We start from the raw sequence: 15,367 nt of genomic DNA, 5'->3' as shown, positions 1-15,367 counted from the left end.
AGGTACAGAGACGTGAGCTTTGCCTATATGAAAATGTGGCACATGGGCTTTTCTTTGCTTCAGACACATTATGCTCAGGAGGAGCAAAGTGTCTGTTGGAGGGGCAAATACCTGGGTTGCAGATAGAACCTGTAGAGCTTGCCCAGGACTCTCTACTTCCCCTGCTGTGCCAGAAGCGAGCAGCCAGCCCACGGAGGCTGTTGTGCCACTCAACACAACCTTCTGCACTCAGCACCCCAGTGCATGGCCCCACAGTGCTCCCCTGAGTTCACACGTTGGTCTGTGGCCTGAAGGAGGACCCACTGCTTGGCTGCTGCTCAGCCAGGGCTTGGGCTTACAGCGGGTCAGTGAGAAGCTTGGACGGTACTATGGTGGAGGGGGAAGCTCTCTTAGATGAAAGCTTGATTGTTGCTAGGGAAAAGCAGCCTCTGGAAGGCAGGAGGTGATGTGGGACAAGAGATTACGGATGAAAGTCCCTCGTGGCAGGGGTGGAAGGAAAGAGCAGCAGGAAGAGGCTTCACGTGTCAGACATGCCCTGGCTCAGTTAGCCAGGCATGCACTGATGAACAAAGGATCTCAGTCCTGTGGATAGCCCAGGAAATCTGGCCCGAGCAGGTCTGTGCCCCCAGGGCCTGACAGAGAGGCCAGGGCAGTCAGACCCCACCAAGCCTGCAGCACAGAGCTCCTACCAGCATGTCTGCCCTGCACTCGCACCGGGAGCTGGGGAAAGAGTCATCAGAGCTGACAGCACGTAAAGGGACCCTGGGCTTCCTGGGCAGGGGTCCCTGAAGGGAGCCAGAGCTACACATACCCTGCTTCTCCGGGGCAGCTGGGCTGGGCCGCAGCTGTGGCTCCCTCCCACCCCCTGGCATCCTCAGGCGACTGTCTGCGTGCCAGCACCAGAGAGCGTCGGGAGCGGGAGCGCAGGCCAGCCCCCGATGCCCGGTTCTGACATGGGGCTGCCGGGCAGCCCACGGCGCCCATGCAGCCTTTCAGCCCTGAGCTTTGGTTGCCCCTTGCCTGGCGCACACACGTGTCCCCTCACGCACCCCGCGCCGGGTTCGCCCCCATGAAGCGCTACTGCAGCAGAAGCAGCAGCCGTAGGGACCCGCGTGGCTCGGCGCCCACGTGTGCGGCTGAGCCGGCAGCGGGGCGGCCCCGCCGGCGCCGCGGGAAAACGCGTCCGCCCCGCCCGCTCGCTTCCCGCCAGCAGCTCGTGCTCCGCCCCGCGGCCGACTCTCCTCGCCCTCGCCCGTCGCTAAGATGGCGGCGAAGGCCCGGGGCCTGCCCGCTCTCAAGATGGCCGCCCGGCCCTCCCCCGCACCCCGCGGCCGGGCATCGGCGCGGGCCGACGTCCGCCGCCGCGCGAGCGCCCGGCGAGCGAAGGGTGCGCTCCCGGCCTGCCCCGCGCGGGATGGGGCGGGGCGTCGCGGGGGCCGCCGGGAGCTGTAGTGCCGGGGGGGCTGCGGTCACGTGCCGCGCCGGGAGCGGAGGCGCCAAGATGGCGGCGCTGCGGGGCGGAGTGGTGCCCGCCGCGGCCGGGACCGGGATCGGCATCGGCGGCGTCGCCGCCGCCGGGGCTGCTCCGCGCGGGCTGGCGGGCGGCGGGGCTCCGCGCGAGCCGCCCTTCCACGCCGGCAGCCCCCTGCAGGTAGGCGGCGGCGGCGCGCGGCGGCCCGCGCCGTGACACGTGGAGGCCGGGGCGGCTCCCGCGGCGGCGGCGGCACCACGTGTGCCGGGAGCGGGCCCGGCGCGGGGTCGGCGGCGGCCGGGCGGGGGGCTGCGTACGGCCCGGCAGGCTCGGCGGGGGCGCCCGGGGCTCTCGCAGCTGCACGGGGCGGCGGCGGCGGAGCGGGGGGGGCCGCGGGACGGCCCTGGATCCCGGCGGGGCGGAGGTCTCGGTGCCGTCTGCGGGGTTGACGTGCAGCCCTCGGGGAGTGGGGACAAGGCGGAGTGTTCGCCCTCTGCCCTGATCCCCGTTGGCACCTGCGGCTGCGGTGGCGAGGGGCTGCCGTTTGGGACACCGACGGCCGCCGGTTTCGTTGGCAGGCTCTCTGGGGGCGGACGCGGGCTGCGCCGGCCGGCTCCGGGCTGGGGGAGCTCCCTCCGACCGCGCCGGAGGCTCGTCCCGCGGGGGATGCGTCTCCCACTCCGGGGCAGGTAGCGGGTGCGGTGCTGCCGCCCGTGCGCAGCCCTCGCGGGGAGGACCCTGCCGGTACGGGGCTGGGGCGCTGGGTGCGCGGATGAGGAACGCGGCGGTGCAGCACGCCAGGATGTGACCCAGGGGCACCTGCTCAGTGCGCTAGTTGGGATTTTCGGGAGCCTCACGCTTAAGCCCTTTCCTGGATGCTCCTGCCTGGCTGGGAAACTGCCTCGGGGGGCTACCTCAGGAGCCCCTCTTGCATCTCCCTAACACGGAGGGAGCGGTTCTGCCTTTGAGGGAGAGAGGTGTGTTCCCGCCTGATGCTTCCCAAAAGCAGCTGAGTAATGCAGGGAGCATCCTCTGCCGCGGCGGCCGGCTGGAGCCCCCACACTTGCCGGGCTCGCCCCGCCCCAGCCCGCAGCAGCCCTGTGTCCTTCCCGGCGGCTCCGGCCAGGTGCTCGCTGCCCTGGCAGCCTGCCCGTGGCCAGCCTCGGCTTGGGGTGTAGCGCGGTGTGACACGCGGGGTGCACGTGTGCCTTGTCGCCAGCGTGGCTCGGGTGGGCAGCTGCCCACAGGGGCCTTGGCTGTGCTTCCTGGGCCCCGCTGCAGTCAGCACAGCATCCCTTGCTGAGGGTGGGTGCCGCAGGAGCTGGTGCCCGTGCTCGACCATCTCAAGCCGTTGGCTCGCATCCCGGCTCCCTGTGTGCCTGAAGCTTGTAGTGGGGCTGTGGGCATCCTCCCTTCTCCCTGTCAGGGCTGGCTGCTTGGGCACACCATGGCCTGAGCCCAAGCCTGTCCTTGAACGTCCCTGTGACCCACGGCCTCATCTCTGGTGTGCTGCTGGGCGTAACGCAAGTGTGAGGAGCTGGGAGGGTGTGGAGGGGTGTCCCCTTAGGTAGGGGCACAGGGGGCTGTGGCAGGGAGGAGAGTGGTCAGGGATGTGAGAGCAGGCTGGGCAGGTTCGTACCCCCGCCCTGACGCAGAAGGGACAAGGGCTGAAGGAGGTGCCAGGTGGATCAAAGGGAGTCCTGGGGGAATGAAGCCTCGTTTGCTGGTGACTCATGGCTGTAGGACTCCTCATTGCAAGGCGCTGAGTCAAAGGAGGGCTTGGGCCATCTCCCTCCCTCCCTCTCTCCCTCCATTGCGGGCAGGGACTGTGGGAAGAGGCTGATTGAGTGGGAGGGTTTTAGATCTCTCCTTAAAAATGTCCAGCGCCGGTCACAGCTGGAAACCTCTTCTTTGCTGCTGTGGTGAGAAGAGCTGGCCCTGTGGTGAGATGGGCAGGGCTGTGCAAGCCCAGGGGCAGCTCCCAGACCCCTGCTGTCAGCAGGCAGGGCTGAGCTGCCCCCTGCTCCCCAGCATCCCTCCTCCCGCTGGCTCCTCGGGCAGCCCTGGGCACCGCTGAGTCAGGGCAGCGCCGGGTGGCTGAGCCTGGATGTGCTTCCCCGCTCCTCCCAGTATCTTCGGGAGGATTGGCTGGGGACGGCAGCCAGACTGCGCCGTGGCTGCCAGCGGCTCTGACCGGCAGCCAGCGCTGGCCGAGGGAGGGGACTGGGGATGCTGCTGAGCAGCACGACTGCGCCGGAGCCTGATGTGCACAGTGGGGGAAGCGCTGTCCTGGTGTCACCGGGTCAGAGCCCTGGCAGAGGGTGGCCTGGGCTGCCCAGCCGCCTGCTGAGCCCTGAACCATCACGGGCTCCCGCTCCTGGAGGCTGCTGTGCCGGCGGCGTGCAGTGACAGGCTGGGGAGATGTGGGATGGGTGACTGGAGGGATGTGAGATGGGTGGTTGCAGGGCAGTGGGGTCTTGACTTTGATTCCCAATCTGGTCCTGGGTTGCCCATGCTCCAGGTGTCACAGGGTTCCTGGCTGCCTGCGGCCCCAGGTGCCTTCTCGGTCTGATGGGGTCAAGTCTCTGAAGAGCCCAGGGACTGGGGCTTTGGACACGTGGCTTTAGTGCTGTTGTGTTTTAAGAAACCTCCGTTTGGTTGGACTCCTGCTCTCCCTCTGGTGCAGCTTTGCCTCTGCCAGAACAGTGTGTCAAAGTACAGGCAGGTCTTGTACGGGGCCAGGGAGCATTTTGTCCTGTGTGGGCTCAGGCCCATGCGAGCTGCGGTGCCCACGTGAAAGGCGGGTGAGCCGTGTCAGATGTGCATCCCCCAGGGTTTGGCCTGATTCTCCCCGTGCTGCTTCCTGCCAGCTTTGGGAGGGAGGTGTGCTCTCCCAGACCTCTGTCCTTGGGACTTTTATCTTCCCTGCCCGCCTTATCTCTGCCTAAGCCCATCTGCAAACAGGAGCTCCCATCCTGTCTCGTGCCGGTGACCCGCTCAACTCGCGTCCGAGGCTTCGTGTCGGCGGCCCCGCGCTGCTGGGGGCTGCGGCCACTGCCCTGCCTGGCCTCGGGCCTTTTCCTGGTGGGCTCCCTGGCACCATGGAGTGTGCTGTGAGGACCTCTCCTGAGTTATCTCTCGTTACTGGAGTATCCCTGGCGCTGCGTGGGGGACTGGGAAGGATGTAGGACTGGGGATCGGCAGATGGAAGAGCAGCAAAGCTGTGTTGGTGCTGGATGGCGAGCGCAGCCCGTGTCCTTGCTTGGCCCGCAGCAGAGGGACCGGGGCAGTGCCTAGCAGCAGCAGCCGGTTCCATCCTGTGCTTCTGTTATGAATTTTGTAATGTTTTGGGACTGATCTGAGGCGTGGGCGCTGTCAGGGGAGTGCGTGACAGTTGGTGGGGTGAGGAGAGCTGCTGCTGCCCTCGCCGTGCTGGGCAGGACCTGGGAGCTGCTGGGCCTTTATTCGCTCGACTTGCCCCCGGCGCAGCTGCAGAGGGAGTCGGGCGCGAGGTTTGGGTGTGGAGGCAGCCCTGGCTCATGCGGAGGGTCTCAGGCTGGAAGCAGCCCGGGGCTTTGTGCAGCGGGGTGCACTGGCCCCGACATCTGAGAAGCAGTAGGGAAAGGTCCCCCCCGTCATCTGACCTGCGGCGCGTCCGCATGTGCCAGCACTGCCAGACGTGCCTGGGGCTGCGGCAGCGAGCTCAGCCGCCGTTGGCAGGCTCTGGGGAGCCCTGTGCGCTGTGAGGGGCACCGGCACTGCTCCTGGGCTTTGCAGGCGTTTACCTGCCCCCCCTGCTCCTCGCAGTGCTTTTCCCTCGAGGAGGATGACCTGAGCTTAACGTCGCTGGATGCAGAAACCATCCTGGCCGAAGAGATCCTGGGGACGATGCAGAACTATTTCGACTCCTCTGTGATCTCCATCATCGAGGACCTCTCTCTGAGCGAGGTGGGAGCCCACATGCGGGCGCCGGGGCTGGTGCTGGCAGTGCCGTGGGGTGGGGGGATGGCAGCAGCGTTTCCCGTGGTGTGGCCGTGTCCCACTGCCCTCTGAGCCTGCCCCTGCCCCTGCAGCAGAGCAAGGCCTGCCTGGATGCGCAGAATGAGCTGTCCCTGCTGACTGCCATCACCGAGATCCTGGACAGCACGGACGATGAGACCCTGTCTCCCTTCGACACCATCATGGATGCAGAGCTGCTGACCTCAACTCGGGAGCGGGAGAACCCATCTGTGAGTTGTGGGACAGAGCCAGCTCGACCCCAAAGTGGGTGGGAAGATACCCAGGGCTGTGCCAGATTCCTGGCATGAGAGTACTCTTAAGACAGTAGGACTCTGGTCCCTAGCACCCTGTGGTGGTCCCTCTGACCAGCAATGTGAGAAAAGGGCTGAGACAGCCCAGGACACCTCTGGGGCTCTGGTGTGGGCTCAGGGGGGTCCATATCTTTGCCTTGGGTCTTGGTGTAGAGCCATAGATGTGCCTGAGGCTTCAGGGCTGAGTTTGCTCCTGGGGTCTGCAGGGTGACACATGTGGCTGCTATGGTGCTGGGGGGTGGCCTGTCCCCTCCAGCAGCAGAAGCCTCATCACTGCCTCATCCTCTGTCCATCTCCTCTCCAGTTGCAGAAGTTTCTGGGCTTGTCTCGCCCATCGCTGGAATGTGAAAGTCCTGCCTTGGAGCAGCCCAAGGCTCTCAAACCCCTTGGCAGCAGCATCTCTGTGGCTGGGAAGGTGAGCAGCTGCATGGGGGAAGCTGAGAGAGTGGTGATGGGGTTGTGCTGGGGTAACTGTGTCCCTGCTGCTGCCCCTGGCCTTGCCTTCACACCCAGCACAAGCGGCCTCTTCCAGCAGTGACACTTTTGCGGGACACTGCTGGCATTGGGTGTACCAGGAGATGGGACTACTCTGACACATGGGATGCCGTGGCTGCCCCTGTTGGGGTTTCCAGCTCTGTTGTGTCTTACTGGGAGGGTCAGACATGTTGCAGCTTTTTGTCTGCCCAGGGGCTTCACTGCAGCATTGCAGCAGACCCACAGCTGGCTGTGCCTAGGGGGCTCCAGTGAAAGCACAGGAGGAGACACTCTGGTTCCTTTTCCCAGACCGACACAGACCTGGCTTGGGACCGTGCTGCTCACGGCCTCGAGGACCTGGCGCTGCCCAAGAAGCAAGTCTGCAGCACCCCGAGGGTGGAGAGGAAAGTGGGCTGGCACTGGGCCCGAGAGCAGCCCCTGCCGCAGCGCAGCGATGGGGAGGAAGAGGAGGAGGAGGTCGCCTTGAGCCCGGAGCTAGACAACAGCATGGAGGCTGAGGAGTTCTGTGTTAGCGAGGCTGGGGCGGCGCTGGATGAGCGTGAAGACCCCTGTATCATCAACACGGGTGACGTGTCCCTGAGCGAGCTGGTCAAGTCCATGCACCCGTACTGCCTGCCCACCTTCACCGTGTGCCTCGACCCCGAGACCGAGCCTGTGGCCAAGGAGCTCCTGAGTGGCCCAGTCCTGCTGGAAATTGTGCCTGGTGAGGGGGAGAGTGTGGAGATCCCCGTGGTCCTGCAGCCCTTGGCTCCCAGCTTCCCTGACCTGGAGCCCCAGCTCCTGGCAGCAGAGGAGGGTACTGGAAAGTCAGTCCCAGAGGATCAAGAGGAGCTGCTGGGAGCTCCAGCCCAAGAAAAGAGGATGGAGGAGGAGGAGAAGGAAGAGAAACCGCTCGGGGAGGGAAGAGAAAGTGCCCAGGAGAGCACATCCCCATCGGAGAGAGCAGTGCCCAGAGCCTGCAGCTCCCGGCACAGCGCGGAGGCCGCAGTGAGCAGCAAGTGCCAGGGCTCTGAGAAGGGCCGTGGCCGTGAGAGAGCGAGGAAGAGCCGCAAAAAGAAAGCAGGGGAGGACCAAAGCGAGCAGGCCAGGCCGGGCAGGGACTGCGTGGCGCACCGGCTCCGCTCGGCCGTGCCGGGGCAGCCCCCGGCGCAGCCGCTGCCCGGCCGGCGACGCGCGGCCTGTCCCTCCGTACAGGTCTCGGACTTCCTGGCGCGGCAGCTGGAGCGAGCCCGGAAGGAGGGGCAGATGGAGCTGCAGGCCGAGCGGGCAGCGCAGCCCCGGGGCAGGCCCCGCAGCACGGCGGGGGCCTCCCTGCCCCAGAGAGCGCAGAAGGAGCCGGTGCCAGAAACGGTGAGCGTGGACCTCCCGGAGAAGGCTGAGCCTGCGGAGCCTCTGCAGAAGATCGCACCGAGCACGGAGGAGCAGCCAGCAGCTGCTTGTCCCAGCCCAGCAGACCAGGCTGAGGATGGGGCAGATGCAGAGGCGCCTGTCGGACAGGGCAGTCGGGTCCCGGAGGCTGCCTCTCCGCTCCCAGAGCCAAGTGTGGGGCCAGATCCCCCCCAGAGCCTGCCGGCAGCGGAGCCGAGTGAGGGTCTGCCCAGGGAAGCCAAGCCCAAGGCCCTGAGCCTGCGGGAATACCGCATCCGCATGCTGCACCGCCAGCCCAGCCCAGGCGCCAGGAGGGACAGCGACAAGCAAGTGGCCGGCAAGTGGCCCAGCGTCCCCGAGCCTCCGACGGAGCTGGCCGAGATCCCTTGCCTGGTGTCACCCCTGCGCCCTGCCACCGAGGCAGCCAGCACTCAGAAGAGCCCGGAGAAACCCACCAGCCCTGCTGCTGTCCCTTCTCCTGCTGGCAAAGCTCCTGCCACTGTGGCCACGGCTCCGGCACCTGCCACGGCTCCAGCACCCACCACGGCTCCAGCACCGCCATCAACACCAATGCCTTTTGTTGCACCAAACGTGCCCCCAGCTGCTGGGGTGGCCCCCCCCGGGATGCTGCCAGCCTCTGCCGGTGCTTATGCCCTTTACCCACCAGTGCCTTCCTGGCCCTGCTTTGGCCCACAGCCCATGGGCTGCCACAGTTTGCCCGCGCCGCCAGCCATGGTGCCTGGCCTCCCACCCCCAGCCATGGCCTGGCCCCCACCAGCTGTGCCGCCCCCACCTCCGTTTGGCCCCGCTGGCCCCTATGCCCCCGTCGGGTGGGCACCACCACCTTACTGGCCTGGCATCCCCATGCCCCCTCCGGTGCCTCCCCTGGCATACGGGGACCCCGGGGCGGCCATCCTGCACGGGCAGCCTCCTGCCACCCCTGCCCTCAGCTGCCCTGAGCCACCGGCCTTCCCTGCCCAGCCACTCACTGCCCCGGCCACTGAGATGGGGGCTGCAGGTGGCCCAGCCAGGCCCGTGGCCAGCAGGGTGTCAGACCCCAGGAGGCAGGCACGGCTGGCGGAGGAGAGCTCTCTCCCCAAGGCCCCTCCGGTGCCAGCCCCTGCAGCTGCCCCACCAAGCAGAGTCACTCCTGCAGCACCAGCCCAGCACACAGCGGCCCTCACGGCTGCCACCACCCAGCCTCTGGAGGAGCCGCAGGCTACAACCCTTCCCCAGCTCCCAAAGGCCCCCCCAGCTGCCCTCCGTTGCCCCACTGAGGTGTCTTCTGCTGCTGGGCCTGTTGGGGAGTCCTCTAGCACCCAGCCCACAAAGGAGGCTGCAGGGCCAGGCAGGGGTACAGAGGAGAAAGCCACACTGGAGACCGAGGTAGCCGCTGGGCGGGAGCCACCCAGCCAGAAATGCAGCTCCCCAGCTGCAGCAGCAGCCCCGAAGACAGACAGAGAGAGCAGCATGCCCAGCAAGGCACCCGCCGCACGGCCTGGCAGGCACCAGCCGCTGCAGGCCCCGGCGCAGCCCAGCGACCGCAGCAAGGACATCGTGCAGGCCTTCATCAGCGAGATCGGTGAGCGGGGGGCTGTAGGCTGCAGGGCTGCTGGGGTGGCGGGACCGGTTCCTGACACTTCTAGGGGTGAGGGTGGCAAAGCTGTGCCTGTGGGCTTGCAGTCTCTTCCCAGCACTCTGCCAGGACATTGCCTTGAGTGGATGGTCTAGGCTGGCTGTGCCCAAACTGGTCCTAGGGCTGCAGAGCTGGGTGCTCCTGTTCTTGCTGCGGGAGATGCAGAGCTGCTGCAGGTTCTGCTGCTGCTTCTCCTCCCCAGCACTCGAGCGCTCGCCCTGTCACCCAGGGAGGCTGATGTGGGGGGAAGGATGGTGCTGGGAGGGTTTTGGCTGACCTGACTTGCCGTGCTCTCTCTCTCTGGCGCAGGGATTGAAGCCACCGACCTGTCCAGCCTGCTGGAGCAGTTTGAGAAGTCTGAAGGTGAGAATACAGTCTGCCGCGCGCCCCGTGGGGCTCCCCTTGTGCCACGCTGTCCCCCTGGGCTGCCCAGGGGCTGGGGGGCTGCTGCCTGCGGGGGTTGTTGCCTGTGAAAGCAGCTGGGAGTCTCCAAGGCAGCTGAGGGGGTGGTGGAGAGCCCCGGAAGGAAAAGGGATGTGCACGTCCTCTCTTCAGGGTACTGGATTTGGGGTGCTGTGAAATCCCTCCCCATCTGTGCTTGGGGTGCTCTGTGTCCCCACTGTGTGCAGAGTCTGTCCTCTGCCCTCCAGCCCCAGCCTCACCCACCCTCTCTCTTTCCAGCCAAGAAGGAGGAGGCTCCTGTGCAGCCCCCTGAGGACAAGCGGCCGGCAGGGAGCTCTGCGTGAGTACCCAGACCTTTGCAGCCAGTGGCCTGACCTGGAGTCGGGCAGAGCCTTGGACAGGGGCATGGGGCAGCTCTTAGACCTGGGAAGGTCTGAACTGCACCAGGACTGTGTCCACTGGCCCACGAGGCGCTGAGCTTCTTGCTGGGCTAGGGACCAGTCCTGGCACTGAGGGAAAAGTTGAGAGACACTGTGGTGGGCACGACTAGGCTGTGCGGGTTCTGTCCTTCCTCTCTCAGAGCCTCTGTGTCCCCAGGCTGGCTGGTGGGGCAGCTCAGATGGGTGTCCCAGGTGTGGGGGCTGGGGCTGGGCTTTGTCTGCTGCATTTGACGAAGCTCCTTTCCCCTCTCAGGCCTGAGACCCAGCAGGACAGGAAGCCTCCGGACAGCCTGCAGGCCTCTGAGCTGGCCAACGTGGCAGGTAATCCCCAGGGTGAGGTGGGGGAAGACTGGTGTGTTCTGACGGGCTGTCATGGAGCTGGGGGAGGCCCTTGGGCTTGAGGGGAGCCGCAGCCGTGTGGGTTGCAGCAAGGGGCTGCTCCTGAAAGCCCTCTGGTGCTCTCGCAGGCCTGACCCCGCCAGCGACGCCTCCCCACCAGCTCTGGAAGCCGTTGCCTGCCGTCTCGCTGCTGGCCAAGGCCCAGTCGCCCGGGTCCGCGCCCCAGGAAGGGCCTCAGAAGACAGCCAAGCAGACAAAAGCCAAGCCGCTGCCCCCCGGCAAGCCCCAGGGGAAGGGTCCGGTGCCGGCACCCGCCGCCTCGGCCCCCAGCCATGTCTGCTCGGGAGACCACGACTACTGCATCCCGGGCACGGCGCGGGCGGAGAGCGGCGGCAGCCCCGGCACGCAGCCCCCCGCCCCGGGCGGCTCCCGCTGGAACGTCAAACACCACTGGGACATCACCATCAAACCCATCTCCTCCTTAACCAAACGGACGCTGGACCAGCCCCAGCCCACCCCGCCGGCCCCCGGCGCGGGGCCCAGCCAGGAGCCCCCGGGCCCGGCCTGCCCAGCCCCCCTGGATTATCGGACTAGCATCCCTGTCCCGGCGGCCGCCGGCTGCAGCAGCCCCCCCACCTCGGTGCTCCTGTCTCCAGCTGCGTCTCCCTGCCGGGACCAGGAGATGCGGACTCCCAGTGCCCAGCCCGGCCGTGCTGCCGACAAGAGGTCGCTGCGCTGCTACCGCAGAGCCCGGGACTCGCCCAGCCCCTCTGCCAGCAGCTGGAGGGCCGGCCGGAGCCGGGCCAGCCGCTCCTTCAGCTCCAGTTCGGATGGAGCTAGCGACTCCTCATCTTCCTCTTCATCCTCGTCCTCCCGCTCCCGCTCCCGCTCGTTCTCCCCACCACACAAGCGGTGGCGAAGGTAAGCGGTGGGGCAGGTCTGCTTGCTCCTTGGTTGGGTGCCCAGACAGCTCCCTGAGGACCTGCTTGATGGCTGTAACTGATCTTTTTGTCCCCGTGGCCCTTCTGAGGGGGCGCCAGGCTGGCAGGGGCTGGGGGGGCTGCTGCGCCGGCCTGCAACGGGTGTGTGGCTGCAGCCCGGGCCTGGGCAGGCGTGCCTGCAGAGCCACCGCCGAGCCACGCTGCCTCCTGCTGCGTCACAGTACAAGTCCTTGGCTTTTGGATGCTTTTTCTGATGTATTACTGGGGGTGTTGGTTTGTACTGTGGGGCTGGTGCAGCTCTAGATGTAGAAACAAGAGGAGATAAAATGGAGCCTTCCAGGGAGCTGCTGGGGGCAAGCAGAGGAAACCTTGTTTGACTGGGCTGCCTGAGTGCTCCTTACAGAGGTGCCCGTGTGGGAAAGCGGGGCGGCTCAGCCTCTGCTGGACACAGCCTGTCCCAGCTGGCCTGGGAGGCACTGGAGCTGGCCAGAGATCCGTCATCTCCCCTTCCCTGCATGCTCAGCCACTTCTGGAGACACGCCAGGTCACCGGGCATGAATGGCTTGTCCAGCTGAGATCCCTCTGTTACTGGCCAATAGTGTGGGGGCTGGAGCTGGTAAGGGTACAAATATAGTCCCAGGGATGTGGAGCTCAAGGCCTTGCCCTGCCTGGCTTGACTTTTCCAGCAAATGCTGGGAAATGTCCCCACAGACTGCCATCCTGACTTACTGTCCTCCAGGAGCACCCTGGGCAGTACCAGGCAGCACACCCTGCTCGCAGCCTGGGCTTGCCTGTTGCGAGGGCCACCGTGGGCAGCGTGTTTAGAGACAGACCCTGCTGCTGCCTGGAGGCAGCACTGCTGGATCCCAGAGGAGTTTCAGTCCTGCTGCCCTTATGCTTTGCCTGGCCCTGCCAGAGAAGCTCTTGTGGGCAGGAGGCTGTGCGCACAGCAGCTCAGCCCTGTCCCAGTGCGTGCTGCAGCCCTCGAGGTGGCTGGAGGCACGTGTAGTCTCCATTGGTGTGGCTGCTGAGTGCCACGTGGGTGTGATGGCTCCAGTGCCACCCTTTGTACTGTGTGTGGCTCAACAGGGCAGCCCTGGCCCCTCCTGGGCCCATGCCTGGTCTGCGCTGCGTGGCTCCCCCGTGGCTGTTTCTCACTCTTCGGAGGCTGTGCCCGTTGTGAGCCTGCTCCCTTTCACTGCCGTGTTTGGAGCCGAGAGGAGTGACAACTTTGTAGTGTCGTTACTGCCCTGGCAACTTAGGGCAGAGGTTTGCATAGCTCCAGCCCACCCTGAGCATGGATCCTGTCCTGAGTTGGGTGTTGGTATCCTGGGGAGGATGGAGATCTCCTCCAGAGCTTCGTGGTGCTGGGCATGAGGGGCTTGGCACTGAGCTGTGTCTCTCCTTCCGCCAGGTACCGCTCAAGATGTTCCAACAGCTCCTCCTCCCGCTCCAGCTGTGGGTCATGTGGCAGGTCCCGGGACAGATCCTCATCCTCAGCATCCTCCTACTCGTCCAGGTCCACGTCCCGCAGCCAGTCCCACTCCCCCTCGCCACACAGGAGGAGTAACAGGCGGAGAAGGTGAGCGTGGCCCCTGTGCAGGGGTGTGAGCTCCCCACAGCCCGTCACCCAACCACTGCTGTCCCAGGCAGGGATGGACCCACTCCTTGAAAAATCTTCCTTTCTGCCTGGGATCTCTCTCTCCTGGCACCCCCGTGACCTCACGTGTCTGGTTTCTGCCCCGCCAGATACAGTTACGACGCACAGGACCACTACCAAAGGCAGAGGATCCTCCAGAAGGAACGTGCAATAGTGAGTGCTGGAGGGCTGGGAAGCTGGGGCTCTAGATGTCCGGGGGTCCCCAGCCCCTGTGGCACTTCAGAAAGCCGTGGGGCCGCAGGCTCGGGGGTGGCAGTGCTGGGCAGGGCAGGCTGTGAGGTGCTGGGGCCGCGTTGCTGTCTGACGGGCCGCTGCATCCCTGCCCGCAGGAGGAGCGCCGGGTCGTGTTCATTGGCAAGATCCCCAGCAGGATGACGCGCTCGGAGCTGCGGCACCGCTTCTCTGTCTTTGGGGACATCGAGGAGTGCACCCTGCACTTCCGCTCCGAGGGGTGAGAGCTGCGGGCGCGTGGCGCAGCCCCTGCCCGGGGATGGGATGGCTCCCCTCGGCATTGCCCCTTCCTGGGGATGGCTCCTCTGGGCACGGCCCCTGCCTGGGGATGGCTCCTCTGGCACAGCCCCTGCCCGGGGATGGGATGGCTCCCCTCGGCATTGCCCCTGCCTGGGGATGGCTCCTCTGGGCACGGCCCCTGCCTGGGGATGGCTCCTCTGGCACGGCCCCTGCCTGGGGATGGGATGGCTCCCCTCGGCATTGCCCCTTCCTGGGGATGGCTCCTCTGGGCACGGCCCCTGCCCGGGGATGGGATGGCTCCCCTCGGCATTGCCCCTTCCCGGGGATGGCTCCTCTGGGCACGGCCCCTGCCTGGGGATGGCTCCTCTTGGCACAGTCCCTTCATGGGGATGGGATGACTCCTGTCCTCTGGGCATGGCCTCTGCCTGGGGACGGCTCCTCTTGGCACGGTCCCTTTCCAGGGATGGCTCCTGATAGGGTGGTGTGGGCTGAGAGGGGACAAACATGCTCCCTGACTGCTCATCTCCCTTCTGCCCCTTCTCGTGCTCCAGGGACAACTATGGCTTTGTCACCTACCGCTACGCCGAGGAGGCCTTTGCTGCCATCGAGAGCGGGCACAAGCTGCGGCGCCCGGATGAACAGCCCTTTGACCTGTGCTTCGGCGGCCGCCGGCAGTTCTGCCGCAGGAACTACGCCGACTTGGGTGAGTCGCGCAGCCCCCAGGCTGGAGGGGTGGCAGCCTTGCTCCTCTCTGCTTCCCGGAGCTATAGGAGCCACGTCCAGGGCTAACCCTGCCCTGAGGCTGGATGGGGCCCCCTGTCCCTGCAGTGCTGTGGTGGAGGCCAGGTCTGGTCCTCCATCAGCCCAGCTCCCGCTCTAGAGGCGAAGCAAGATGGGAAGGAGTTGCCATGGGGATGGCTGGAACTCTTGCCAGTGTCCCTGTGGCTCAGGGAAGCCTCTCCCTGTGTCTTCCAGACTCCAACCGGGAGGATTTCGACCCGGCCCCTGTCAAGAGCAAGTTCGACTCGCTGGACTTCGACACGCTGCTGCGGCAGGCCCAGCGCAGCCTGCGCAGGTAGCGGCGGGCACGGTGCTGCCCCCCTTTTATACTCAGATACAAAAGACAAAAAAGTATGGAGGGAGAGAGAGAGAGAGAGAGAGATGGGGTTTTTAAGAAAAAGAAAAAGGAAAAAAAGATTTGTTTTATAACCAGTATTTAAGGAGGACGAGCCGTTTGCCTCGGAGCACAGGGGCCCAGGCGAGTGGCAGCCCCAGGCTCGCCCCCGCCGGGTAATAAATGTGGATGCCCAAACAGCAGCTGCCTCGTCTCTCCTTTGTGTGGGGCCTCCCCCGACGTGGGCCCGGGCTGTGCCCCCCTGGGATCTCGGGGCTCTGAGCGGGGGTCTGGCCCCAGGAGGCAGCACAGGTTGGGAAGTGGGTTCAGTAGTGGGTTGTCTGGGGGAAATGGGGTGGGACTGGAGTCACCGAGCTGCTCTGAGAGGTGTGTGGCAGCCTTCAATGGCTTGGCATAGAGTGACTGTCTCTGTGAACAGGCGGTGCAGACCCCTCGGACCATCTCTTCGGCTGTGCTGCAGAGAGGACTCGGCATCCCGGCCCCGAGGCACCCTCCGGGGAGGTTTCGAGGGCGCCTGCACCTCCCGTGGTGGCCACGGAGGGGCAGTGCGGGATCCTCTGCCACGGCTCTGGGCTGGGCTACGAGGAGCTCAAGCCCTTGGAGGGGTCTGCCGGCTCTGAGGGCAGCGTGTGCAACTACAATGGCTGCCTGTCCCCTCTGAGCCTGCTCGCTGGCCAGGAGGAGAGGGATGTCTGACAT

At 65.9% G+C, this 15,367-nt stretch overlaps 1 protein-coding gene across 1 annotated transcript; it reads left to right on the top strand.

Annotated features, from left to right (window-relative positions):
* Window positions 1-693: 693 nt before the first annotated feature.
* PPRC1 (PPARG related coactivator 1) lies at window positions 694-14,847 on the top strand. Its single transcript, XM_062000723.1, is given in 16 exon segments — window positions 694-751; window positions 1,300-1,485; window positions 1,488-1,651; window positions 5,279-5,419; window positions 5,545-5,700; window positions 6,086-6,196; window positions 6,565-9,226; window positions 9,590-9,643; window positions 9,962-10,022; window positions 10,376-10,443; window positions 10,590-11,382; window positions 12,817-12,984; window positions 13,152-13,215; window positions 13,392-13,513; window positions 14,085-14,236; window positions 14,509-14,847. Coding segments are annotated over 16 exon segments (5,064 nt in total). The 3' UTR covers window positions 14,613-14,847.
* The last annotated feature ends 520 nt before the right edge of the window (window positions 14,848-15,367 follow it).

This window comes from Colius striatus, chromosome 8 (assembly GCF_028858725.1).
Source record: "Colius striatus isolate bColStr4 chromosome 8, bColStr4.1.hap1, whole genome shotgun sequence".
Lineage (NCBI taxonomy): Eukaryota > Metazoa > Chordata > Aves > Coliiformes > Coliidae > Colius > Colius striatus.
This window is presented reverse-complemented; position numbering and strand designations above follow the sequence as displayed.